General features: G+C 41.9%; 1 protein-coding gene across 5 annotated transcripts in view; it reads right to left on the reverse strand.

Annotated features, from left to right (window-relative positions):
* Positions 1-3,480: 3,480 nt before the first annotated feature.
* Positions 3,481-27,877, reverse strand: part of SV2B (synaptic vesicle glycoprotein 2B) — a 171,343-nt gene continuing 146,946 nt past the window's right edge. For all 5 annotated transcript variants that reach the window (XM_031668329.1, XM_031668325.1, XM_031668326.1 and 2 more), the window contains 5 exons: positions 22,637-22,747; positions 21,686-21,774; positions 20,953-21,117; positions 7,434-7,567; positions 3,481-5,274 (listed from right to left, as the gene is read on the reverse strand). In XM_031668329.1, coding sequence (XP_031524189.1) covers positions 5,027-5,274; positions 7,434-7,567; positions 20,953-21,117; positions 21,686-21,774; positions 22,637-22,747 — 747 coding nt within the window. In that variant the 3' untranslated portion in view covers positions 3,481-5,026. The remainder of the gene's footprint in view (positions 5,275-7,433; positions 7,568-20,952; positions 21,118-21,685; positions 21,775-22,636; positions 22,748-27,877) is intronic.

Here is a 27,877-nt window from a genome sequence, read left to right on the forward strand (position 1 = left end):
GCTTGAGCTACATCAGTATCAGTCAAAAAACAAAAACAAAACCTCAGTCTTGATTTGAAACCAGGATGTCAAAGAGATCTGTGCCTCTTGTTCAATGCCGCATTATTCACAATAGTCAAAATATGTAGTCAACCTAAGTGGCCATCAACAGATGACTGGATAAAGAAAATGTGGTTTACATACACAATGGGATACTATTCAGACATTAAAAAGAAAGGAATTCTGGCAGTCGCAGTGGCTCACGCCTGTAATCCCAGCACTTCAGGAGGCCAAGGTGGGTGGATCACTTGAGGTCAGGAGTTCGAGACCATCCTGACCAACATGGTGAAACCCTGTCTCTATGAAAAATACAAAAAGTAGCCAGACTCGGTGGTGCACACCTGTAATCCCAGCTACTTGGGAGGCTGAGGCACGAGAATTATTTGAAGCAGGGAGGCAGAGGTTGCAGTGAGCCGAGATGGCGCCACTGCACTCCAACCTGGTGACAGAGCAAGACGCTGTCAAAAAAAGAAGAGAAAAAGAAGGAAAGAAGGAGGGAGGGAGGGAGGGAGGGAGGGAGGGAGGGAAGGAAGGAAGGAAGGAAGGAAGGAAGGAAGGAAGGAAGGAAGGAAGGAAGGAAGGAAGGAAGGAAGGAGGAAAGAAGGAAGGAAGGAAGGGAGGGAGGGAGAGAGAGGAAGGTAGGAAAAGAAAAGAAAAGAGAAAGGAATTCTGCCATTTAGGACAACATGGATGAACCTGGAAGGCAGGATGCTAGATACAGTCCATGGGGTAAGCCAGGCACAGAAACATCATCTCACTTTTCGAGATCTACTACATAGCATGGTGACTACAGTTACTAACAATGTATTGTATATTTCAAAATTGCTGAGAGTAAATTTCAAATATTCTCACCACAAAACATATATATGTGTGGTGATGGATATGTTAATTAGCTTGACTTAATCATTCCACATCGTATATATGCATCAAAATATCACATTGTACCCCGTAAAAATACACAATTGTAATTTATCCATTGAAAATAAAAACATAATTTAAAAAAATCCATTCTCATGGAGCTTATAACCTGGTGAGAACACACCTGTACATGGGCTACTGAAGGGAAACCTGAAGAAAGGCGGTGCTATTCTGCATTTACCCGAATCCCCACCCCAGAGATCTGACCTGCCCTTTTCAGCCCTACTCTATACTCTGTACTCTATACATGTGCTCTGTGAACAATACTCTCTACTCACTAACCCCATGGACTTTCTTATCAGTTGGGAGGGGAAAGTGGCTGGAGTACCTCTTCCCAACTCCTCCCCTGGGGTAGAAGGCCTTTTCTGGCAATGGCTGCATCCCTCCAAGACCCCAGTTCCTCCCAGGTAGCTCTTGTTCCATGGTTCCAGCCCCCACAGGGCTCTGTGAGTGCAACTGCTCCCCCTTGTCCTCATAGCCATAGAGGTGGTAACTGCTTCTCACTTTTGCTAGTGTCTGGGTGCCTCACCTGCCTTATTTGTTTCCACAACCCTGCCCACACCTCTAAAAGCCCTATGAGTAAGGTTTCCTTACTAGAACTATCTGGGGTGAATCCCTTTTCCCCTCCAGGAATCTAAGTATGCAGTCCATGAGGTTAGCCTCGCAGGGCTCCCAGCAGCGTGGAGAAGTGCAGCTCAGATCTCTGGGGTGGGGATGGGAGTGAACAGAAAATGAGCAGCACAGCCCTTATAGAGCTAATAGGAGATCCCATCCAAAGAAGACTGTCAAAGGCTGCCCAAATCCTGTAAGTTCAGCCCGGAGGAACTTGGTATGCAAACTCCAAGTCCAAGGTGGATGCAGAACATGGCATGGCGAAACAGGTTGCAGCCCAGGAAAGTGACTGGCGATGAGGTCGAAATAGGGTGAACAGAAAGGTGGGAAGGAAGCAGGTCTCAAACAACCAATAGGGACACAGGGCACGAGTGCCCCACCAGGCACCAGGACCCTGAGCGGAGAAGGTATTCCAGTTGGCAAGAAGCCAGAGACCGACCTGGCCTCAATAAGAAACGCCTCCCCAGGGATGGGCCTCAGCCCGGAGTGTCACCCTCAGACCTGGGGCTGCAAGACTAGTGCCAATCCTTGCTGATGAACTAGGAAATGATAACTGCCCAACTGGATCCTGCCCACTCTGGGAAGCGGTAGGGCTGTGAGCAGGTGCCTGGTAACCTTTTTCCAAAAGCTAGGAGAGAACTAGAACAGGGGAAACTGGTATGCCTAGGACCCCGAGTGCTCTGTGGAGACAATACCTTCTACATCCATACATCCCTCAGAGGGGCCAGCCACGGGGCTTGGCTTACAGTAAATGCTGGCAAACACTTGATAACCACAAAACATGATCATCTGACAAATCAGCTAATACTCAGGGAGGCCTTCCTGATCCTTCAACTCCGTTAGATGTTCCTACTATAAGTCCCCAGGGCCCAGTGTACTTCCACTTCTATAATTCTTATTCCTCTTGTAATTGGGAGGCTTGGGTGCAAATGCCGGCTTACGTACTACCTGTGTGACCATGAGTGAGTTGCTTCACATTTCTGTGAGCTGTTTCACTGTCCCCATCTCTAAAATGTTGATTAAATTAGTGCCTACCTCATAGGGTTATCGTGAGGGTTCAATGCGTTAACATTGAACACATGTTCAACATTAATAATATTCAATAATAATAAGCATGTCATAGTGTTGAGGTAAATGAAATTTCTAGTTGAAGTCTGCCTCTCCCAACAGATCATTTGCTCCATAAGCACGGGGATATTGTCTATTTCAATTACTGTTGCATTCCCATTGCCTCCCACCCAGCCTTCAGAGAATAAGTACTGTATAAATAAATGTTACTGAATGAATAAATGAGTGGGTAACAGCCTAATCAGGAAAACTTCTACTCCACTGATAACAAGAAATGACTTGCACACTACAAAGAGCCCAGCAGATTAAGCAGAACAAACATGTGTCTTGCAGATTTTCTAGCGGGGTTGGTCTGAGAGCTGGGGATAGGGCTATTTCAAAGTGGTTCCCCCACATCCCATATCCCAGTGAAATAGGTATTAATTGAGCACCTCATCTTTACCATGCACTGCCAATATCACAGTCGACCCACTGCACGTCAGGCCTTTTACTAAAGACTGAAGGGTAGAGAGACAAAGAAGGCCCTGTCTGAGCTCTTAACAAGCTTGCCTCTAGCTCAGAAACAAAACAGAGACATTCACAAGAGAGTAGGCTATAAAGAATGATTAAATATTAGTTCTAGATCTCTCATTGGAGAGCATGCCTTTATTTAGCATTATAGGAATTGTTTTGATCTGTGATGTATTCACTATAAGAAGGGCTTCAGTGGTGAGGGAAAGGATGTCTGCTGTCTCACCATTCCGCCTGCCCCTGTGCTCCACCACAATCAGCCCACTTCCCCCATGAGGGTGCATGTGGCAGGTCGTTAGGTGGTTGGACGTTCTCGTCGACATGGGTACCCACCCCATCCTTATAACCCTGCCTCCCCCAAAACTTCCTCAGCTGCTTCATGAACAGAGCAGAGACTCCACTGGTAAACTCTGGGACTCATAAGGCTGGTGACAAATGGCAGAAGTGTCACATGTCTGCTCTCATACCCCTATCTCATTGAGGCAAACAGAGGTATTATTTTAACAATGGAAATGGAAGCTCAAAGTAGCTCAAAGAAGTTGACTTGGGTCAACACATAAAGCTAATCTTGGCAGAGATGGAGCCACCTGACTCCCAGCCAAAAATTTTTTAAGATGACAACCTATAGTGTCTTCTGCTGAAAGCTTGGTGTTTTGGAGCTCACCTAGGAAAGAGGCCATCTTCATCTGTTCTGGTCAGTTCAGCGGCACTGCTGAGTATCAGCTCTACTGCAGGCACTGCGCTGGACACACGGGTCACGGAAATGAGTAAGCCATTGTCCCTTCCTCCATAGGGCCTCAGGACTAACCAGGCACTCCCTCTAAGAGAGGAGAACATGAAGTCTGCCATACCTAAGAGATGACTCCACCCTCACCACGAGATTAAAAAGCTGAAGTCACAGGCACTTCTCATGCTCACCACGCTGAATATGCATGCTACTATTTATAATAGTGATATTCAGTATGAGCCAAATGCCAGGAAAAGAATTCCTTTCCATGAAGACCTGATCAATTTCCTCTTCTCCAACAAAATGACTTCATGATTTATTTTGTTTCGTTTTGCACGTTGCTGCTAGGAATCTTCGTATTAACTTTCCTAATCAACGACCTCCCTAAGGCAGGTCCCTAATGGCATGTTTATTAATAACATGTTGTCCACTTCCCCACCCCTGGCCTTGACTCAATATTCTAATGTACATTTTCCCTGGTCCTCAATGTGTACATTTTGCTTCTTGTTTACCATTCATAGCATGTGTTTCTGTAATGAATTGCTGCAAGTCCCGATGGAATGAGGCAAGGCATACATGAATATAGCTACCATTTTTGAGAACCTACAATGTGCCCATTGCAGGTTCCTTATGTTCAATTCGCACAAAACCCTACCAACTAGATGTGGAAATCGTTCTCTTATAAATAAGGAAACTGAGGTCCAGAGAAGCAAAGGAACACATTCAAGGTCAAACGGCCTTTCGGTAATGTCTTCAACATGGCTCTGTCCAACTCCAAAGCCTAAAGTGGTATTGCTATTAAATAATAAAAGTAATACAGTTTACCTTCAAACATCAAACCATCATCCAGGACCATTGTATATATTTTTCTGACAATAATCTGATGAAGAGACAGGGTGGATATTATTACTACCCTTATTGAAGTGCTAATAGATTAAATGACTGTCACAGAATTTCTCTGTCAGGAAATGAACAAAAATCCCTCGCCTAGACCAAAGATTCTCGACTATTTCCAAGGAGCTCTGGAGTTTTCTACAGGCACGCATCCTTGGCTCTATAGCTCCATGTGCGATCTTTTACTTGTTGGGTTTATTGTGCAATAATTACTTAATAAAAGGGAAAATTTCCCTGTTTTAATACACTTGAAAGTCACTACCTCAGCGCGTTGGAGCCCAGAAGTGACCCTGCTGACAACTCACCAATCATCTTGAGCCTTCCGATTCTATCCATGAGCAGGGCAGAAATGATGCTTCCGGGTAAGACAGACAGGTTGCTCAGGAAGCTGACGAGGTAAATCAGGAAGTCATTATCTTGCTCCAAGTCCATGTGGCAGCCCTCCTTCTGCTCCAGAAAGGTGGAGTTGATAAACTGACAGTTGATGAACTTATGCTCGTAGAGGTCTATGGAGAGAAGGAAACCTTCGGTTCATGTAAGTGCAAGGGAGCTGGAGAGAGAAAGGCAGAGGCAGGGATGAAGTCTGCCCCCTCCCTGTAGGCAGGCTGTGGTAGCCTTCGCCAGTCAGACAGCCTCAAAGTCAAGGTAATATGTGGTCATGTCATCAAGGTATGGATGAATAGAGAAACTTTCAAAAATGTAATGACCTGTTCAAGTTCCTAAAAGCAAGGGGAATTAAACTAACACTGAGAGACTTAAAATGCATCCTCTCAGCCAGGTGTAGTGGCTCACATCTGTAATACAAGCACTTTAGGAGGCCGAGGTAGGAGGATCACTTGAGCTCAGGAGTTCAGGACCAGCCTGGGCAACATAGTGAGATCTTATCTCTAAAAAAAATAAATAAATAAATAAATTTTTCTTTTAAATTAGCTAGGTGGGGTGGTATGTGCCTGTAGTCCCGAGATACTCTGGCATCTGAGGCAGGAGGATCACTTGAGCCCAGGAGGTCAAGGCTACATTGAGCCATGGTCATGCCACTGCACTCCAGCCTGGTAAAAGAGGGAGACCTTATCTTAAAAAAAAAAAAAAAAAAAAAAAAAAAAACCAACTCTCCAGCTGGATAACAGTCCTGTTTGTACTAATCAGGTGACACTGGAGACACTGAGGACCACGACAGCTAGGCCTCTCCTTGGAGGCTACCTGGCATAGGGAAGAACACAAGAGAGTTGGTTCCAGATGGAGCCAATCACTCCAGAGCCCCTGCTGCTGTAGTCTGTGCCAAAACCTGAACATTCCTAAAAAATAAAAGCCATTTGCATTGGAACCAGTTTGCAAGTCTTCTGACACCTTCTAAGATCAGCTGTTCTGACAGAGGAAGTCCTAAACAGGCTCCCCAGAAACCTGCATTTGGGGAACTGGCCCTGCTGTTGACCCTCTTTAACCTCCCTGAGGCTCTACCTAAAATATCTACAAAATTGGAAGAGTACACCTGATCATCTCCACTGCTTCTCCCAGCTCTGACATTTCCTGACTACATGTGTTTGCAAGAATCTCCATGATCAGAGTATTCAAATGAGGAGGCATCATTCAAACTTGAAATCATAAAACGATATGCCAGTTTTTAATGACACTTAGTAAACTTCTGGAACTCATCATTGTTTCAAGATCAGTCTAAAAGGAAATTCAGGAAGGTAAGTGCCAGAATGAATTATTAAGAGAGTCCAGAATATTTAGAGACCAGATATTGAAGCTCTTGAGGCTGATATCATAGAGGAAAAAGATGTTCTTATATAAACTATCCCTTGCTGCTGATGCCAAAAATAAAGCATAGATCTGGACATAATGCAAGTAGTTCTGTGGAAAGATTGCAGGTTTTACAGCCAAACCATTGAGGAATGAATCCAAACTCCCTCCACTTGCTAACCACGGCCTTCAGCAAGTTGCTTAAGTCTCTATTTCCTTTTTAACTAGCTTCCTGAAAGGAAGTACATTTCCATTGAGACAATGTAGGTAAAGCCCCCTAATGAAGCTCAGTTGGTTTCCTTATACCCCAACTTCACTTGGTATGTTATTAATTTATGATGAGGGTAGTAAAAGTAACAAGAAGCGGTGAAGTGGTAGAATTTTGTGACTTTTTAAATCACAGAAATCTGGAATAGTATGATTTTAAAATAGTCTTCGTATTTCACTTTATGCACAAAATGTGAACAGATGTAATTTTCCCTTTTCTATTTTATTGGCCAGGAGTACTGCTATTCGCATTCTCGTGCTCTAAAATTTATGTGCATCTCAGAATGCATGCATTCCCTGCATAAAATGCAGCCCTCTTGGAATGCTAGTTGTTATTTGTGTCATCCTTCATTCGTACCAAAGACCCTTCATGTACAGCATCAGCCTCACTGAGATGAGGATATTTGGCTAGAACTTTTGTTTCCATTTCATTTGTGATAAAACTGAGACACAGATACATTAAATGCCTTAGCAAAGGCTGTGCACCTAATTTGTGCCATGCCTGGGGCTAAAATCCATTTCCCCACCAAGGCTTGGCATTTGTATCTATGAATACTTTCCTACTCCTGAAGTTTATGCCTGAGCATTTTGATTCTTGAACAACACTAGTTGTCTCTTGTTACAGTCTATTCAATCTGTTAATCTTCTTACCTACCTGTGTTATAAAAGATGGTTGATTCAATGGTACAATTTTTGAAGTAGGTATCTGTTGATGTTACATCTTCAAAATAGCACTCGTCAAAGAATGTGTCCTCAAAGAGTACATGTTTAAAGTACATTCTTGTGAACCTGTGGGAAGAGGTTGACCTCTGAGTGATTCATCTGAGAAGAAAAGAGACTTAAGACCAAAATGGAAAACACAGCAAGGCAGAAAAAGGAGATCTGCAAGCAAAAGGTGCCAGAGCATTATTTTCAACCCGGACTACTTCCCACTTCTTAGCTGTTTGTTTATTAGTGGGGAAGGGCTTCAGGACCTGGAAGCCAGTGTCTAGTGTAGGTGCATACGGAGTGCTATGCACCAACCTGGTGGTTTTCAAAGGAAGGTCCACAGACCTTCTGAGTCAGAATCACAGAAATGTGAAATAGTGTGAAATTTAAATATTGATAACATCTCACTTTCTGAGATACTTTTAAAACAAGCAGGTCCCAGGACTGGTCCTAGAAGTTTTGGATGCCATAGAATTGTGACGGTCTGAGAATCTTTATTTTTTTTAAATTTTCCCAACAAAAATGCGTGGGGAAATAGGTACTTTCATTCATACTATTGGTAGAATATAATCCATGCAGCCTCTTTGGGGAGCAATTTTGCAAAATTTGAAATGCACATTCTCTTTGACCTAGGAATACCACCTCTAGGAATTTATCCTACACATACTTGTCCATGTATTCAAAGAGATACATTCACTGATCTTCATTGCAACACTGCTTGTAACAACAATGGATTAATACCTACATACATATGTAATAGATGCCATATAACGGAATACCATGTGGCCATCATAGTAAATGAGGTAGATCTATATGTGTTAATATGGAATAATCTTTAAGATATATTGTTAAGTTAAAAAATCAAGATGCAACATAGAGTTTATAACACGGGCTCATTCAGGTAAGAAAATGTATGGATACATATGCTTCCAAATATATCTGGAGAGCTACACAAGAAACTGATAGAAATGGTTGTTTGAGGGTAATACGAAGGATTACACACTATTGGCATGTATTATTTTCACTTTTTAAACTCAGTTAATAAGATAGTAAGGCACCTAGACGATTATGAGGTGCAGCCACATGTGGGAGTCACTGCACCTCTCCAACTCCTGCATATTTAATAGGAAAGAACAATGCAACATTTAAAAATATATTTCACATACATTACCATCTTCCTCTGTTGGCTATATTTAACAAGCTTGATCAAACTTTTAGGCTGGAAACCTTTAAATATGTCTTCATTTGTAAGTAATTACAACACATTCTTTCATTTTCCTATTCATTCACTTACATACTTAGTCTTCTGCAAACACTGAGCATGGTAACTAGGTCCCATGAGTATAGAGAGGAAAGACAAGGTCCCTGCTCTCCAGTCTAATTGGAAAAAAGTGCAAGCAAATAGGCAACTACAATACAGTGGAAATCGCCATGACAGAGATAGCACAGGGTGCTGGTGGCCATTGTTCCTTTTCAAAAGGGCCACCAAATAATTCACTCCATGACTACCTACAATGGTCAGTGACCCTTATCCTTCATGCTCTATCGTGTCCTGCTCAGAACCCTAACCTAGAGCTGCCAATCATTAGCTTCTGCTAAAAGACTGCACACAACAAGACGTCCTGGGCAAGTGTTCACCAAAAGCAGGACCCCAGACCACTTGCACCAGAATAAACTTGAGGTTATTATTAAAGATGTCATTTCCTAAATTCCAGCCTATGCCTCTTGAACCAGAGTCACCAATGGCCGAGACCAGATTATTATACTTAAAGAAATTTGATAATCATTGGTCTAGAAAACCAAACTATTTTGATAAATTTTTCTTAGGGCCAAATTTGCTACAGACTTAAATAGGGGCCTCCAAAAGCTATCACTAAATTATTCAGGTTTCCATAGGAAAACTAACTGGTAAGTCTTTTGTTACAAGAAGATGCCTCTGATGTCAAAATGTATAAGCTAGACGTGTTTACTTAAGAGAGCTATTCCTGGAGACTGTTGCAGGCCTTTGCATTTCTTAATATATGCTTCTCTTTAATATAGTAATAGGCTGCTGATGTAGCCTTGGGTGATATTTTAATATTCTTCCCAGGGTGGCTGAGAAGGCAGAGTTGTAAATCATAAATGGGTCTGACGCAGGCAGCCCTTAAAATGTCTCTCCAAGTGAGTTAGAAAAAGCCAGAGCTATAAGGGAAGAGATAAAAGGAGAAAGGGCCAACACATATTTTATGACTCTTTACATAAATCATCTCCCCCAATCTCCAATCTATACACTGACCTAGCCCACCCAAGATTCTTCGTTCAGGAGAGTTCAAAAGATGAAAGAAATGTTAGCAACAGTACTTTGTAAGCTTTTCCTTTAAGGCAACAGAAGCCATTGGCAATCCAAGGTCTATGACAAAAGTGTCATTACATACGCTTTGTTTCAGTTGCTTCAGGCCCAGTGGTTAGACCAGCAAGTGATTTAAGCTACACCAAAGTCACATTCAACATGTGTTAGGCTTGAGGGCATCACCCTAAAGAAATTCAGTCTAATTAAACAGATAAACAAGAAAACCAGCCCTGAAAATTTAGTGTGATGATTATCAAGATAAAGGTATGCTATAAAACTACTTCTAAGGGGACGCTTGTGATCCAGTTGGGTAAAGTATGAGGTGACTCACCCTGAAGGAAGAATGAAAGCTCTCTAAGCAAAGATAAGGACATGTATTCCAGACACAGGGAAAAGCATGTGCAGACACAGATGCATGTCATATATACTCTTCAATTGCCTTTTTTGAAAGCAGAGAATTCTCTGTCACATAAATTACATCATCATTTAAGGAGAAAATAAATGAAGGCTATGGCTCCCCAAAGTTCACACACAATAAGCTCTCTAGCCACCATGAAATGAAATATAGTTCTTAAGAACAGGAATCCCGGTCTCTCACATATTATCTTAGATCAGGTCCTAATCTGAGGTAAATCAAAAGACAAATAAGATGATCACTTCAGAAAATATGTACTTGGGCCTAATTTGCTTAAAGAGAAGAGGAAACAAATTCTTTCCTGAATACTCTGTGTAACTTCTCACATTCTCCAGGTGTAGGGGTCAGGGCTTCACCTAACCTGTGATGCCACTCTCCAAAACAATGAAGAGTCTAACTTTCAGAACTTAACCACCATTAGCCCTCAAACAACTTTCTTCTCCTCTCTAAGCCTGCATTTTTAAAAAAAATCTATAAAATAGGGATGTTGAGAAGATGGCTCTTTTTGCAGCTCTAGCATGGTTCCATAAACCAGGAGTACTTTTATGTGTGTAGCACCAAGAAAGAAATAAAAGAGTGAACTTAGGAGATGGCCATCTTACTTCCTCAAATATTGAAATATTATTGCATGAAGAATCAGAAAATGTTCACGATGGGAAATCCTGGTGCCAATGTCAATCAAATAGTGTAAGGACATACATTCTTGTGCCTCAGTGAGTCTGGCAGTAAAATTCAACTTCCTCTCTCTTTTTTTTCATACACTCAAAGATACCTGAGTGGTGAAATCACTGTACCTCATTCTGTCTCCTTTACAAAGATCCTAGCACATTTACTGCCTTTAGGAACAATAACTGAAGCATAAAACATAGAACAAAAAGGGAAATAATAAAGATAAAAACATTAAATTAGCAAGAGAAAAACAGTAAAACAAATTCATATATAAATATAGTTAGAAACATCCCAAGTCAAACAGTAATTTAACCATGCCAAAATCTGGAAACAATTCAAAGATCCCTTCAACTGATAAACGGATAAACAAAATACAGTAATACTTTCAAATCATGGAATACTACTCCACAATAAAAATAAACTACTAAAAATGCAATAACATGGATAAATCCCAAATGCATTATGCTAAGTCAAAGAAGCAAATTCAAAAGGCTTCCTATTGTATAATTCCATGTAAGTAACATAAAGAAGATCATTGGCTGCCAAGGACTGGGGATGGAGAAAGGGCTGACCACAAAATGGCATGGGGAAATCCAGGAGGTAATGGAATTGTCCTGTATCTTGCTTGTGGTGGTGGTTACATGACAGCACTCCTTTGTCAAAACTCACAGGGCTATATACTAAAAGGGGTAAATTTACTGTACATAAATTATTCCTCAATAAAAAAGGAAGTTTCAAAAAGTTTCTAAGGTAACCATAACTAAAACAAAATCCAAACCAAGCTCAACTACTGCCTAGATTTTCTTAATCTCCCCACATACTGTTATGGCCTAGCAAAAGAGGTGTACACATTTTTTAGTCCCTACTGTCATACAAAACATCTGAATTGCAACCCAACATTACAGGACACACAAAGAAGCAAGAATAAAACAACATCATATCAAGACATAATCATTTAAAAAATAATACTCAGTTGGGAGGCCAAGGCGGGTGGATCACCTGAGGTCGGGAGTTGGAGACTAGCCTGATCAACATGGAGAAATCCCATCTCTACTAAAAATACAAAAAATTAGGTGGGCATGGTAGCGCATGCCTGTAATCCCAGTTACTCGGCAGGCTGAGGCAGGAGAATCGCTTGAACCTGGGAGGCAGAGGTTGCGGTGAGCTGAGATCATGCCAGGGCACTCCAGCCTGGGCAACAAGAGCAAAATGTCACCTCAACAAATCATCATCATAATAATACTCAGATATAATATAAATACTGGAACTATCAGGCAGGGAATTTAATATAATTAACATATTAAAGCCTTAAAGGAAAAAATAGACAGCATGCAAGAGCAGTTGAGGAATTCCAGCAAAAAGATGCAAGCTATAAGATTCAGACAGAAATGCTAGAATTGTTTTATATAATGTAACACATATTAAGAAGGTCTTTAATGGACTCATTATTAGACTCATTGTGGCAAAAACAAAGGATTACTGGAATTATAGATAACTCAAAAAATATTACCAAAATTGAAATATAAACAGAAAAATAAGGGAAGAAACAGAGAAAATCATCTAAGAGCTATGGGAAAATATTAAACAATCTAACATAGGTGCAATTGGAATTCAAGAAAGATAAGAGAAAGAAGAAGTATTTGGAAAGACAAAGGCAAAGGATTTTCCCAAAGTAGTGAAACGAATCAAATCATAAGTTCATAAAATGTATAGAACCTCAGTAGAGGAAATCCCAAGAAGAAGGAAGAGAAGAAAGATGAGGAGGTGGTGGTACACCTAAGCACATGATGTTCAAATAGCTGAATATCAAATATAGAGGGAAAATCTTGAAGCAAAAGAAAAAAAAATCATGTTACATACAAAAAATAAATAAAGGTAAGAATACAGCAGACTTCTCATCAGAAAGTATGCAAGCCAAAAGACAACAGGGTGAAAGCTTTAAATTTCTGAATGGAAAACAAAAACAAAAACAAAAAAACTGTCGACCCAGATTTTATACCCCGCAAAAATATTTTCAAAATTGCAGAAGCAGCAGATCTTGCAGACAAACAAATACTGAGAAAATGTATTACCATCATAATTTCACTACAAGGAATAATAAAGGGAAGTTTCTCAGGCATAAGAAATACAATACCTATCTACATTTGAAACTTGGATGTTCACAAAAAGATGAAGATCTCTAGAACTGGTTAAATACATTTTTTTTTTGAGACGGAGTCTCACTCTGTCACCCAGGCTGGAGTAAAGTGGTGGTATCTCAGCTCACTGCACCTTCACCTCCCAGGTTCAAGAAATTCTCCTGCCTCAGCCTCCCACACAGCTGGGACCACAAGCGTACAACAGCATACCTGGCTAATTTTTTGTATTTTTAGTAGAGACAAGGTTTTGCCATGTTGCCTAGGCTGGTCTCAAACTCCTGAGTTCAGGCATTCCACCCAGCTTAGCCTCCCAAAGTGCTAGGATTACAGGTGTGAGTCACTGTGTCCAGCCTATTTTTCTCTTATTTTTAATCATTCTAAAAGATAGTTCATTGGGTAAAGCAAAAATAGTAGCAACATATCATGTGTTTATAGCATATGTAAAAGAAGTACATATGACAACAATCACATAAAACAGGACAGAAGAAATGAGTGTTCTGTTAAAAGGCTGTTACACTAAAACTGAAGTAATAGAATAACACTTGAAGGCACATTATGATTAATTAAAGATGTATATTGTAAGCTCTAAGGCACCACTAAATTTTTACAAAGAGGAATAAGTAATAAACCAATAGTGAAGGTAAAATGGAATTGTGAAAACTATCTGAAAGAGGGTAGGAAAAAAGAAAAAAAAAAAACCATGCAAAACAAATAGAAAATAGCCAGCAAGCACTATTCACAATAGCAAAGACTTGGAACCAACCCAAATGTCCATCAGTGACAGACTGGATCAAGAAAATGTGGCACATATACACAATGGAATACTATGCAGCCATAAAAAGGATGAGTTCATGTCCTTTGTAGGGACATGGATGCAGGTGGAAACCATCATTCTCAGCAAATTATCACAAGAACAGAAAACCAAACACCGCATGTTCTCACTCATAGGTGGGAATTGAGTAATGAGAACACCTGGACACAGGGAAGGGGAACATCATGCACTGCGGCCTGTTGTGGGGTGGGAGGAGCGGGGAGGGATAGCATTAGGAGATATACCTAATGTAAATGACGAGTTAATGGGTGTAGCACACCAACATGGCACATGTATACATATGTAACAAACCTGCACGTTCTGTACATGTACCCTAGAACATAAAGTATAACATATATATATAAAGCTTAATAAAAAAAAAAAGTAGCCAGCAAGATGATAGGCTGTAATTCAACCATATAAGTAATTACAATAAGTATAAATGTTCTATACACATGAATTTAAAATAGAGAGAGTCAGTTTAGGTGGAGAAAGGAAGACCTAACTGTATATTAATTATAAGAAATTCACTTAATTACAAAAATATACATAGATTGAAAGCACAAAATTGGAAAAAGTTACACAAACACTGATCAGAAAGATGCTGGAGATTTAAATAATATCAGATAGTAAATTTACAACAAAGATTACTATCAGGGATTAAGGGTACATTACATAATGGCAAAGGTTTCAATTCACCAGTAACATATAATGGTTATAAATATATATACAACTAACAACAACAAAAACAAAATCCTAACACATTTTGATTTCTAAGAATAAATATCATACAGACTGCATCATCTGGTAATAGCACAAGTATATATAAATTATCAATATTTAACAGTGTTTTGACACTTAAAATGCACTTCTAAATAACAGGTGAGCTGAAGAGTGAATATTAATGGAAATTGTATTCATACAAAAAAGGAGGACTTATAAATAATTACAGATCCAACAGATTTTAAATATCCTAAGAAAATACAATGAATACTTTTATGCTGATAAACTGTAAAACTTTTAAAATATAATTTTTCAAAAGAAGAACTACCACACCTGAGTATACAAATACCATTACAAAATGAATTGGTCATCTAAATGTATTGTCTCCATAGATGGCAGGCTCACTTGGTTATAGAGGCTGGTTTACCAAACCTTCAAAAAATTAACAATCCCTATCTTATATAATTTCCTTTAAGGAAAAGAAAAAGAGGACATAACAATGATACCAAAGTTGAACAAGAACAGTATAAGCTAAATATACACCGTATACTACTGGTGAGAGTTCAAATTAATGCAATCCCTTTGGAGAACGATGTTTCTAGCCTTTCACCCAGCAATTCCTCTTCTAGGTACATAGCCTAGAAAAATTCTTTCCTGACAATACTTTTTGCAACTTTATTTGTAATAGCAAGAAAAGTTTATTAACTACTTAAATATCCTCCAAAAGGAGAACAGATGAATACATTATGAAATATGCATATAAAAATTTGAATTAAATGAAATTGAGTTATGCAGCCATCTCCCCCAACACAGAGTATTCTCAAAATCGTAATTCTACACAAAAAAAGCAAGTTGCATAATTTATAATAATTATATATCTACACATGTAATATAGTATGCTTTTATCTAAATTTCGAAATATTCAAAAGACTGCTGTACAATGCTTATGATACATAAGTATATGCAAAAAGTGTAAAAACATGCATGAATGTAAAGCATCAAACTTATGACAATGGTGATCATGACCTCTGGGGAGGGAGAAGAATATTATCAAAAAGAGTAATACAGTGAGTAATGCTTAATCAATTTTGACATCTGAAGTAAACGTAGTTTATGATTTTATAAAGCTAGGTGCTCTGAATGGGGCTGCTTATATTCTCTATTCTTTGCATATTTGAAATGTTTTATAATGAAAAAAAGAGAAAAAAGGAGTCAAAGAACTAGTTATTTGCAGATGATAGGATTATATAACAAGAGAAAAACAGAACTATCAGGGAGGTCAGAGACAAAATAAACATCCAAAACTCAATAAGAGTCTTATTTATTTGCTACAACACGTGCACATGTTTGACAGGGGAAAAGCAATCCAATTTTCAGCAGCCAAAGTACAAACTACCCAGGAAGACGCCCCACAAGAATTATGCAGGACCTGGAGTAAGCTACAAAACTTGGCTGATAAATTTTATTAACTCTGAAATATGATATACATTCTACATCAATATTATCACATTCTGATGTGGAATCCTAGGCTTAGACAGGTCACAGATTTGCCTAGGATGGCTCAGCTTGTTACTAAACAATCAAAGCCAGAACCCAGCCTTGGCAACTTTCTGGGATCAAGAAACCAGAAGCTGCATTGACCTGGCCCACCACTGGCATCTTCAAGGAGCTTTACTGTACTGAAATTTAGTCCCACTGCAATTGAAGAATATTCTTATTTAGAGCCAGGCGTGGTGGCTCATGACTGTAATTCCAACACTTTGGGAGGCCGAGGGGGGCAGATCATTTGAGGTCAGGAGTTTGAGACCAGCCTGGCAAACATAGCGAAACCCCATCTCTACTAAAAGTACAAGTATTAGCCAGGCATGGTGGCAGGCGCCTGTAATCCCAGCTACTTGGAAGGCTGAGGCAGCAGAATCGCTTGAACCTGGGAGGCAGAGGTTGTAGTGAGCTTAGATCATGCCAATGCACTCCAGACTGGGAGACACAGTGAGACTCCACCAAAAAAAAAAAAAAAAAAGACGAATATGCTTATTTATTCCCCCTCCCCAAAGGAGCCTTGGCGTATAACATTTCAGTGTGATGCATGACAGCAACTTCTGTTCTGATGTGTGTGTGTATGTGCTTTCTTCCTCTCTCTGCTCTTCCTGCCCCCTGCTATCCTACTGGCCTCATTTTAGAGCTAAATCTTGTGAACTTCATTTTCATTCTGAGCTCTTCACCTCTGACCTTTACTAAGAACTCAAGAGAGCTTTTCTCTCATCCTTCATTGGCAAATCATCTGAGTGAGCAGTTACACATTCTTACATGAGTAAGAACACAGCATCAGCTTTGAGGAACTGCCAGGAGAAAGACATTCCTTCCGGGTCACAACCTATCATAGACAGAAATCAGGCACCTCTCCCTGATGTGCAGAAAAGTTTAAATAAAATAACGCCCTCCTGCTCCTAACCCTCACAGAAGAAAGCCCTACCAAGCAGAAATGTCTTCCCAGGAAGAGAAGGTGAGTTAGTTAATTAATTAGTTAGTTAACACATATTCTGGGTAGAAAATCTATCCTGTTTTTAGCTAACAATAAAGGAAGCCTGGCCTGACATTTCAGCTCAGGGTTTAAAACATGAACTTATTCTTTTGCCTTTCTTGCACTTTCCAAAAACTCACAGGTTTTGAAGTCAAAGCTTCATGGGTACTCAGAGACCCCAGATCCCAAACAAAGGCACTAGAAGGCTGCAGATGATGCTTCGGGAGCAGACCAAAACTACCCTTGGCACTTTTGTTCCTTCCTGGGGGCAAAGGGATTGGTTTTACTGCAGGATGAAACTGAAGTTTCAATAGAATTTCCTTTGTCAACAATGTCCGTGGGTGAAGTCTTTTTAAAGCCCTTAACACAAAATAATTTTCCACCATATGTGATACCCAACAAAATAATTTCCATCGAAACCTTCAATCAGCCAAGTACGAATAAAGTCAAAGGAGGAGTACTGGTAAGGATGGGAGAAATGCCCCCAAGAAAGCTAAAGAACACGTGTGTATCCCTGGAGGCCTCAGAAGAGGGTTGGGGTTTTCAAAAATGAGGTGTTTTCCAGTTTACGACCAGCAGATGGCAGAATAACTCAAGAAAAGAAGCCAGGCTCCTTTCGTTCCTTAGATCACTTTCAAAGGTTCCTAATCAGTCAAGGGGAAAAATATCCTTTTCACTCAAACAAGTTGCTGCGGAGGGAGTAGGGGAATTATGGGCTTCAAATAATAGTGGGTATAGGTTTAGTGTCGGTTAGTTAAAAAACATATACCATATGACGAAAGTTACAATGAAGTCATTACAACTTTTGAAGAAATTTATATTTTCATAATCATGCAAAAGCATCTGTGCACATTTGAAGCATAGAAACATGGTAGAAAATGTGTGAAGACAATCCACTCCGAGACAATCCTTGGCACACTTATACATTCCCAGACCTTGGCAATAACATTGGCTGCTACAGTTACCATTATTAGCATTATCACTGTCACTACTATCAACATTATTACTCATATCACAATGATGTATCTGCTAAACATTGGGAACTTCAGAAATGAGGTCTCCTTAAAATAATTCATCTCTGCAGGGAATGGTGTCACCCCGTTGGGTTGGGGGGGCATCTAGTCATTCATAATGTCCCTCGGGGGTCCTAAATCCACAAGATTAATTACCCATCATCCACAGGATTCACCATCCACCCACCATCCGCAGGATTCACCATCCACATATCATCCGCAAGATTCCCTGTCCACCCGTCACCCGCAGGATTCACCGTCCACCCGTCACCCGCAGGATTCACCGTCCACCCGTCATCCGCAGGATTCACCGTCCACCCATCATCCACGGGATTCAACACTGCTTTCTTCAGCCCCTGTTTCTTCCTCACTCCCACTCAGCAGTTTGCTGAAAGCCTGGAGAAGCTGAGCAAAGTTAAAAGGACAGAGTGGATCAAAAGTCTCCACTTTCTGCCTAGCTAAGTGTCAGAACTGCAAAACTTGCTTGTTACAAATCACAAGGACTCCGCGTTGTGTTGACTTTAATGCAGAAAGTATCATGTAAAACTGCGCCTCTGTAGGAATGAAGAGTTTCCTAATGAGAAAATATTTGTAGTTGTCAAGAGTACAAGATCTGGAGTCCCAATATGTGGGTTGGGAGATAGATATTTCTGTGAATATCAGCTGTGTGATTTTGAGCAAGACACTTAACCTCTCTAAGCTTCTGTTCCCCACTTGCAAAAGAGAAAGCATATTTCTTGTTCCCTGGAGTTTTGTGAGATAATCTACATAAAGCACTTAAGGCAGCACCTGGTACACAGCAATGCTCATTAACGCTGGCTGCTATAGTGCCTATCATTGGCATTATTATCATTGTCACTGCTACCATTAGTATTATTTGTATCAAAATAATGTATCATTAAACACTGGGAACTTCAGAAATGAGGTCTCCTTTAGGGAATTCATCTCTGCAGGGAATGGTGTGACCCCATGGGTGACATCTAGTCATCCATAGTGTTCCTTGGTTTTCAATATTTCCAAAGTATCCTAATAAAGCAAGGGTGACATTTCTTCCTTGGCAATGTCAACACAAGACCTCCTGACATACTAAAGAGCTCAGACAATGAAACATCTTGGGGGAACTGCCTTCCACCACCACGAGCATTGGAGCCGCCATCCCTGAAGTGGTCACTCTGGGCAGAGGATAATGACTCTGAACTGTCTCTGCAGGGGACGTATGGACGCATGGGTATATGAGTATGGAGATGTCTGTACTGGGCTTCAGCATTTTAAAAAAAATCTGAAAATCTGAACCCACGTCAATGATACTTGGTCCTAAAACTTCCTTCCCAAAGGTCTGATATTGGTAGAAATAACATTCTCCTTTTTATTGCACACTTTCTCACCTTAAATAACAGGGAGCCTTTGCTACAGTCTAGCCTGTGAGAACAATACAGAATAAACTTAAAGAGGTATCCTTCCTGGGCTTCACTCAGCCATTCCTTTCCTAAAGTGGCCAGGAGTCACTACAGGTAGAGACTTTACTGAGACACCAGATGCATATGTGGGTGCAGACAGGGGGAGACAGAACATTCACCAGAGGTGAGAATTCGTGGCGTTAATTAATTTTGTATTGAAGTGGTAAATATGGGGCAGTTAATGTGACTGACATTGAACTGTCTGTGCCATGGTATTTCAGGTGCCACTGCATAGCCCATGGCCACCCGCTCGCTTACCATTCACAACCTGATGAGCTTGCTAAGTACAGTTCAAGAAGGGAAACAGCAGAGGGGTAAATGCTCAGTTTAATGAATAATGTGGCCTTGGGGAAGCATGGTTAAGGTCCTGCCCTGATCCATCTTGAGGGTTGCAGAGGAAAGTTTCAAAGAGGCATCCCTAAAGCACAACAGCGTGGATGGCCCATCTCATTTGTCCCAGGACCAGGAGGAGGAGAAGTAACATGAATTGAGGAAGTAGCCCCACAAAGATGTGAACAGGAATTTTCTAATCCTCCACTGATTTTTTTTTCCTCTAAAAAACACTCCTGGCCGGGCGCAGTGGCTCAAGCCTGTAATCCCAGCACTTTGGGAGGCCGAGGCGGGTGGATCACGAGGTCAGGAGATCGAGACTATCCTGGCTAACATGGTGAAACCCCGTCTCTACTAAAAATACAAAAAACTAGCTGGGCGTGGTGGCGGGCGCCTGTAGTCCCAGCTACTTGGGAGGCTGAGGCGGGAGAATGGCGTGAACCCGGGAGGCGGAGCTTGCAGTGAGCCCAGATCACGCCACTGCACTCCAGCCTGGGAGACACAGCAAGACTCCATCTCAAAAAAAAAAAAAAAAACACTCCTGGCTGACCATGGACCATACTGATCAACCCTCCAAAGTAATATTAGGTGAAAGAATTACAACAGGGCTCTATTAGTCCTGGCATGGAAAAGCTTCTAAGGTCAAATTAAAAGCTCAACACCCGGGCTTTGGACTAGTTCAGGAATCTTAGCAGTAAGAGCCCTAGGCCCTTTCTCTGGGCAGCCACTCTTAATGAGACATCACTTTCTGCTAATTTCCATTAAAGGTTCAAGCTCTTGGAAAAATGGCCCAACTGACCGTCCTAAGTCAAATGTCTCCATCCTTGCATGAAACAGCTCTCGCCAGGAGATCAGGGTATCGAGGAGCCAGCACAATACAGACACAGCCACCAGGGGAGCTATGGAGTCTCTGGCAGCCATGACAAGTTGTGATGCTGACACCAGCCTTGGCGCTCATTCCCGGCCATATTTCATTCTTATCTTCCCTCTGGCTCCCTCCCAAAAACAGTCCCCACAACTGTCACCCTGATGTGAGGGAAGCCTGTGCTCACTCACTTACTTATCATTCACAAGTTTCCCATGTTGGTGGATCTGATTTTCCATCGTGAAGTTGATTGTGGCGCCGTACACATGCTCACCAAAAAATACCTTCATTTTAGACTTGTATTCTTCATCTTGAAAATAGCGGATCATATCAGGAAACCAAACTGTCAGTCCATAGTAACTGGAGTAGAGAAGGGAGAAGGTTGGAGCAACAACAAGATTAATTCTTTCATGATCAGGGTCTACATTCTTGACTTGATGTAGATCAAACTCATTGAAAATACATTAATTTGGTTCATTATTAGAAAAACTGATAATATAAATCCTCGTATTAATAGATACAAGAGGAAAAAATATGACCACCTCCATAAATGCTGAAAAGGCATTTGATTTAAAAGAAATTTTTTCCTGATAAAAACACCAATAGATTAGGGATTGGTGGACACCTCCTTAACACATCAAATATACATGTCTCAGACAGAATCTTAGTGAATAGGGAAACGCTAAAGACATCCCCACTGGCTGATGCAGTGGCTCATGCCTGTAATCCCAGCACTTTGGGATGGTAAGGAAGGCAGTTCACTTGAGGTCAGGAGTTCGAGACCATCCTGGCCAACATGGCAAAACCGCATCTCTACTAAAAATACAAAAATTATCCAGGTGTGGTGGTGCATGCCTGTAGTCCCAAATGTGTAAAGGAGGCCACTGAGACACACGGAATTACGAAATTTAAGTAAGACAGAACTTACCTTAATGCCATGGCAAACCAAACCACGGCCAGAATCAGTGTATTCATTCTGTAGGGCCCCATCACACAGTACAAGGCATTATCCCAGACCTACAACCCATATCAGAGAAGGATTGTTAAAGAAAGCAATGTGTGACTTTGTTTCTCCCACAATCAAAGAGCTCATTACTCAGATTTTCTAATAAATTGCCTAGGAACCCATGAAGAGAATGGGCACCCCACTGTCTCCTAAAGGCAGCAAATCTCTCCAAATAACAAGGAAAGCTGCTTCTCTTCTTACTGGCTGGCCTCATACTCTAACAGTCCAATAGGATTTTCCCCGGGAACACAATATTCCGTGAATGTGATTGAAAGCACACTGAGTTAGGACTTCAAGGCACGGAGTAACCTGGACTACTGAGTTCTACGCCCTGCCTGTGGGCAAGGGGGATATTGCAAACATTTATTGACCATACACTGTGAAGACCATTCAGTCCCAACAGACTCTGGCTGGCTGGCTGCCTGCTCAATAGCTGACTGAATCCCTACTTGGAGGAGCCAGTGCTCCAGAGAAATGGCATTGCCCATTTAGAAAAATATTTCTTGGAAATCAAGAACAAGCCTCAAGGGGTCGTTTATTTCACTCACTTCTTCCTCCCTGTGGATTATTTTAAAATTTGCTAGAGAGAAGATGTTTACTCAGACTAGACATTTTACCTACATTCAAAATCCCTGCCTTGGGAAGGAAGAACAAAGAAAAGAAACTAAGATTTAGAGAGTTTTCAGCTCCAGGGCACACAGCAAGCTAGAGGCAGACATGGGCTGGAGCCCGAACGCCCCCTTCCAGGGTTGATTCCTCTCCAACACGTTGCCCCAGGTTGGTGGGGATGTTCAGGATCTGCATTTTTCATCCACTAAGGTTAGAGACTCCCATAGAGCCACCTTCTCACCCAAAGTAAGTTCCCAGTCACACCTGCTTGAAAATGGTCTTGAATCTGACCAGCCAGCGCTGGTACCAGGTTCCTGTTGAACTTTGGATCTCAATGAATTCATCCATTTGCTTGGGAGTTTTGATGTTGGAAACCTGAAAAGTAAAAATAGGATATAGAGAATCTGAACCCCACTTTGTGTCAGAGCTTTCAATGTGTAGTTTAATGTAACTATTTAAACTGATTTAGGAATAGAGGAGTCTTTGATTTCTCAAAGAGCGTACGCGAAAAAAAATCAAAAACAGTTTCCATCACCTCCTCCAATAAACTTTTCATCTAGGGATAAAGACAAGTCATAGAGTGTCTCCATCTCTTTCTTCAGCCGAAGGACTGAGGATATGAGGAGATAACAGAAGAAAAATACAGATGGGACTGGACAATCCGAGGGGAGAAAGCAGCCCCTGGAAAGTGGACAACCGACTCATCATTTCCAGAGCACTAGGTCTAAGACAGCTTGGCTATTCTTTTTTAAACCGAAAAAACAGTTTTGTTTTGTTTTGTTTTGTTTTGTTTTTTGAGACAGAGTCTCACTCTGTCACCAGGCTGGAGTGCAGTGGCACCATCTCGGCTCACTGCAACCTCCACCTCCTGGGTTCAAACAATTCTCCTGCCTCAGCCTCCCGAGTAGCCGGGACTACACGCGCGCACCACCACACCCAGGTACTTTTTTTGTATTTTTTAGTAGAGACAGGGCTTCACCATGTTGGCCAGGATGGTCTCGATCTCCTGGCCTCGTGATCTGCCTGCCTCGGCCTCCCACAGTGCTGGGATTACTGACGTGAGCCACTGCACCCAGCGAAAACAGTGGTTCTTAAGCTTTTGGGAGGGCTAGACGCCCATTTGAGAATCTGCTAAAGGCATAGGCTCTCTTCCCAGAAATGTCAAGGACATGACCACACTGTGAGCCTCCTGGACTCATCTTGCCACTCCCAGCTATGCAGCCTTTGCAAATGATCTTCCGCCTGAGGTCAGACACGGAAGCGTCAGAACCAACAGCAGACTCTGCAGCAGAACTCTTGACTGGAGCTGGGTTTCAAGCTAATCAACACCTTCATGGATGTTATGAACCCCAGCGACAGCCAAAGGAGGCTAAAGGGGAAGTTAACACCAACTCAGGAAGCACCTCAAAAACCACACCCCAAAGCCTTAAGTTATCCTCTCAAATGTCGATTTTTCCTTTCTTTGCTCCTTGGGGAAAATATCACTGTCTTCCTTTGGGATTAGGGAGTGGGTGTGTTGACAACTTCAAGCACAGTTACTCACTCTAATTTACGATTCATTAGAACAATTGCCTATGATTCAGTCTAAATTAGAATATGGCCTGTGTTACCCCAGACCTGCAGATCGTGGGTTCTCAACCGAATGCTTCAACTCCTTCTCCTTCCAAAGGTTTCACTGCGAGTTTGTGAGGCAGCCAACAGGGCTGGTAAAATCTAGAGCTCACAGCACACGCACCAACTAAGAGTCTGACTGCCCTAAGCTCTCCCTCCAGGCCACTGAATACATCTGTGAGCGTGTCTGCTGATGGGGCACACACAGGAGTAAGACAGGCAAGGCCATCAAGCTGGGCTGAGGACCCGCCCCTTATCGCCAACCACAGGCCAGCTCTCTGAGGTCAGTTACCACTTTCTGGTTATCTCTTTTTTTTCATTTCTTTTTCTGGCCCATCCAGTCATTTACTTCTACGTCATTAATATAATCATCAGGTCAGTATAAAATACTGAGCCCATAACCTTTTTTAAGTCCCTCTTCCTGTTGGGTTAAAACTAAAAGCAGAAGTTATGCCTCAGAACCTAGTAACTGGCATGCATGCTGGGATAAGACCAACTCCAAAACTTCATAACTCTCCACACATTGATTTCTGCCTGAACTTCCTTCCTCCAGGTGCACTCCCACCCCGAAAATGAGGAACTCTGATCCTGTTGTAAAAGGCTTTTGTGTCTGAAAATTGGCATTTTTATTGATTTCCTAGCTAAGATCTCATTCTTCAGCATTCGGCGGCTGCATTTGTTAAAATAACTAAATGGGAGGCCACTCAATGGAGGTGGCTCTAATGCCCTGGGATGCCACATTATCAAGCAGAAACCTAACTCAGAATTTTAAAGAAAATGAAACAAGCTCAGCCAATCCCAGTTGGCTGAGTGGGCACTGGCTATATTATCTTGAACTTCCACTGGAATAATCCAAATGAGGCAATCGCTCAAACTCTAGCCCAGCAAATACTTTCTCTTCTCTGCCTCCATGTACGACTTATAAAAGCCTCTCCCTCTGCTCCTTCGGTAAAGCCCTGACCCACTTCCAGTGTGAGCTACCCGACTGATGAATCACTGTCTCCGTAAACAAACTCTCTAAAATTTTAATGTGCCAAAGTTTCTCTTTAACACAGTAGAATGCATTGTCAGGAGAGAATGTGGGATCACTTCTCCAAAAAATGGGCTCCCAGTGGGGCAAGCCCATTTGGTTGGTGTAGAAGGGGTCCTTCCAGAAGCAACAGTTAGGAAATGCCTGGCTGAGTACCACTGCGTGGAACCTTCTGTACAAGATGCCCTAGGGCAAGATGCGAGTGGGGAGGAGCTGATAGTCTGCGTGGGCAGGCAAAGGCAGACAGGCAGAACAGGGTGGGGTGGACTCCTCCTGGGACAGTCTGTGCGTTTGAAATAAATCTGTTAATAACTGCTGGAGGCATGGGGAAATCCCAGAGAGACACTCTCAGATTTAAAACACTAGTAACCTACTATGCATAAGCAAGGAGAAACTGTTTTATTCCAAAGGGAGAAGAATAGAGAGAAGGCAGAGGAAAAGAGGTGGAGAGACTGAAAGGGAGGAGGGGCAGGGAGAAAGGAAGGAGAAGGCTGCACTCTGCGATGTAATTCCTCTGTTCACAAATGTTCAGGAAGCCCATTCAATCCCAAACGCTTGGTATGAGTGATGTCTGTGTCTGTGTGTCTGTCTTAATGTGTGTCTGTGTGTGTGTCTTAATGTGTATGTGTGTTTCTGTGTTTGTGTTCCTGTGTCTGCCTTTTTTTTTTTTTTTTTTTTGAGACGGAGTCTCGCTCTGTCGCCCAGGCTGGAGTGCAGTGGCTGGATCTCAGCTCACTGCAAGCTCCGCCTCCCGGGTTCACGCCATTCTCCTGCCTCAGCCTCCCAAGTAGCTGGGACTACAGGCGCCCGCCACCTCGCCCGGCTAGTTTTTTGTATTTTTTTAGTAGAGACGGGGTTTCACCGTGTTAGCCAGGATGGTCTCGATCGCCTGACCTCGTGATCCGCCCGTCTCGGCCTCCCAAAGTGCTGGGATTACAGGCTTAAACCACCGCGCCCGGCCCTCTGTGTCTGTCTTAATGTGTGTCTATGTGTCTCTGCATCTGCATGTCTGTTTTAATGTGTGTTTGTGTGTGTGTCCCTGTGTGTCCGTGTGTTCCTGTGTCTGTGTCTGTGTGTCTTAATGTGTGTCTGTGTCTGTGTGTTTCTGTGTTTGTGTTCCCGTGTCTGTGTGTCTGTGTCTGTGTGTCTGTCTTAATCTGTCTGTGTCTGCGTGTCTCTGTGTCTGTCTGTCTTCTTGTGTGTCCCTGTGTGTCCTTGTGTTCCTGTGTCTGTGTGTCTTAATGTGTGTCTGTGTCTGTGCGTTTCTGTGTTTGTGTTCCCGTGTCTGTGTGTCTGTGTGTCTGTCTTAATGTGTCTGTCTGTGTGTCTCTGTGTCTGTCTTCTCGTGTGTCTGTGTGTGTCTCTGTGTGTCCGCGTGTTCCTGTGTCTGTGTGTCTCTGTATGGGTGCCTATGTCTGTGTGTGTCTCCATGTCTTTGTGTATGTGCTTGTGTGTGCCTGTGTTTCAGGCCAGGTTGATGTAGTGCAAAAACCAATCCAGCCAATGTGGAGTCAGAGACTGGAGGCAGAGACAGAAGACCATGGAAACATCTTCCAGAAATAAGCAGCAGCTCAGAGAGAAACTTGGACTTCCTCTGGCCATGGAACGAGGCAGCAGGGGCAGAGTGGCAGGACTGAGCCAAGTACACCCAGAAGCCTCACCAGTGTGTGGCTTCCACACCTGCAGCACAGCGAGAGCACTACAGGCCATCACAGAGTCGGCGGGGATGGAAGATCGGGAGAATCATTGTGACCCTTAACATCTTCCATTTGGAGCATTTCTGTTCATTATGCTTCTTAATAAATGTTTGCAGTACATGCTCTCACTTATAAGTGGGAGTTAAATGATGAGAACTTATGAACACAAAGAAGGGGACAACCAACACTGAGGGGTCCACTTGGTCGTGGAGGGTGGGAGGAGGGAGGGGGCAGAAAAGATAACTATTGGGTGCTGGGCTTAATACCTGGGTGACAAAATAATCTGTACAACAAACCCCTGTGACACAAGTTCACCTATATAACAAACCTTCACATGTACTCCTGAACCTAAAATAGAAGTTTTAAAAAAAAAAAGGAAAAAGATGGGTCCCATATTTCAGATATTTTAGAAGCAGTAGAATTGAGAAAATATCCCACTGATGAATTTTCCATAAAATTTATAACTTGAGTTAATTTATGAAAAAATGTCATAATTTAAATAATGATTAACATCTGTCTAGCACTTACTCCAAGCCAGGCACTGGTTTTTGTTGGTGGTGGTGGTGGTGGTGTTTTTGGTGTTTTATTTAATCCTTACAATAGCCACATTTATAGATATGATTATCCCTCTTTTCTCCATGAGAAAAATGAGGCACGGAGAGTACCTTGCCTAAGGCCACACAGCTAGAAAGTGTCAAAACTGGGATTTGATACTTTGGGTGCAGATGCTTAGCCACCGTGTGATCCTGCCTGAAAAGCAGAGGTTTTAAGTAACAGGTTAACAAGGGTAAATGGTTTACTCGAAACTGAAATTATGGAAGCTAAAAAATCAAAAGCAGTGAATCAAAATTAGGTAGGAGTTACTTCAGGAAGGTTTCCTTGAGAAAATGGATTTGAAGTGGGGGAAGTTATAGAAACAGGTGCACAAAGATGCCTGTAGCCTCCTGGTTTGTCAGAGCACGGCAGGCAGGAAGACGGCATCTCTGTAACTATCAGGCCATCATCATGGAAATTACCATTTACCATTCTGTTTTGTTTATTTTTGTTTTGCTTTGTTTGCTTTTAAAACTGGCGAGAAACAAAATTCAGACTAATAGCCAATGATGGTAAGGGTGTAAGGAAATGGGTCCCCTATTGCCTGTGGCATTGTAGATTGGTACAACCCAG

Source organism: Papio anubis, chromosome 7 (genome assembly GCF_008728515.1).
Source record: "Papio anubis isolate 15944 chromosome 7, Panubis1.0, whole genome shotgun sequence".
NCBI classification, from domain to species: domain Eukaryota; kingdom Metazoa; phylum Chordata; class Mammalia; order Primates; family Cercopithecidae; genus Papio; species Papio anubis.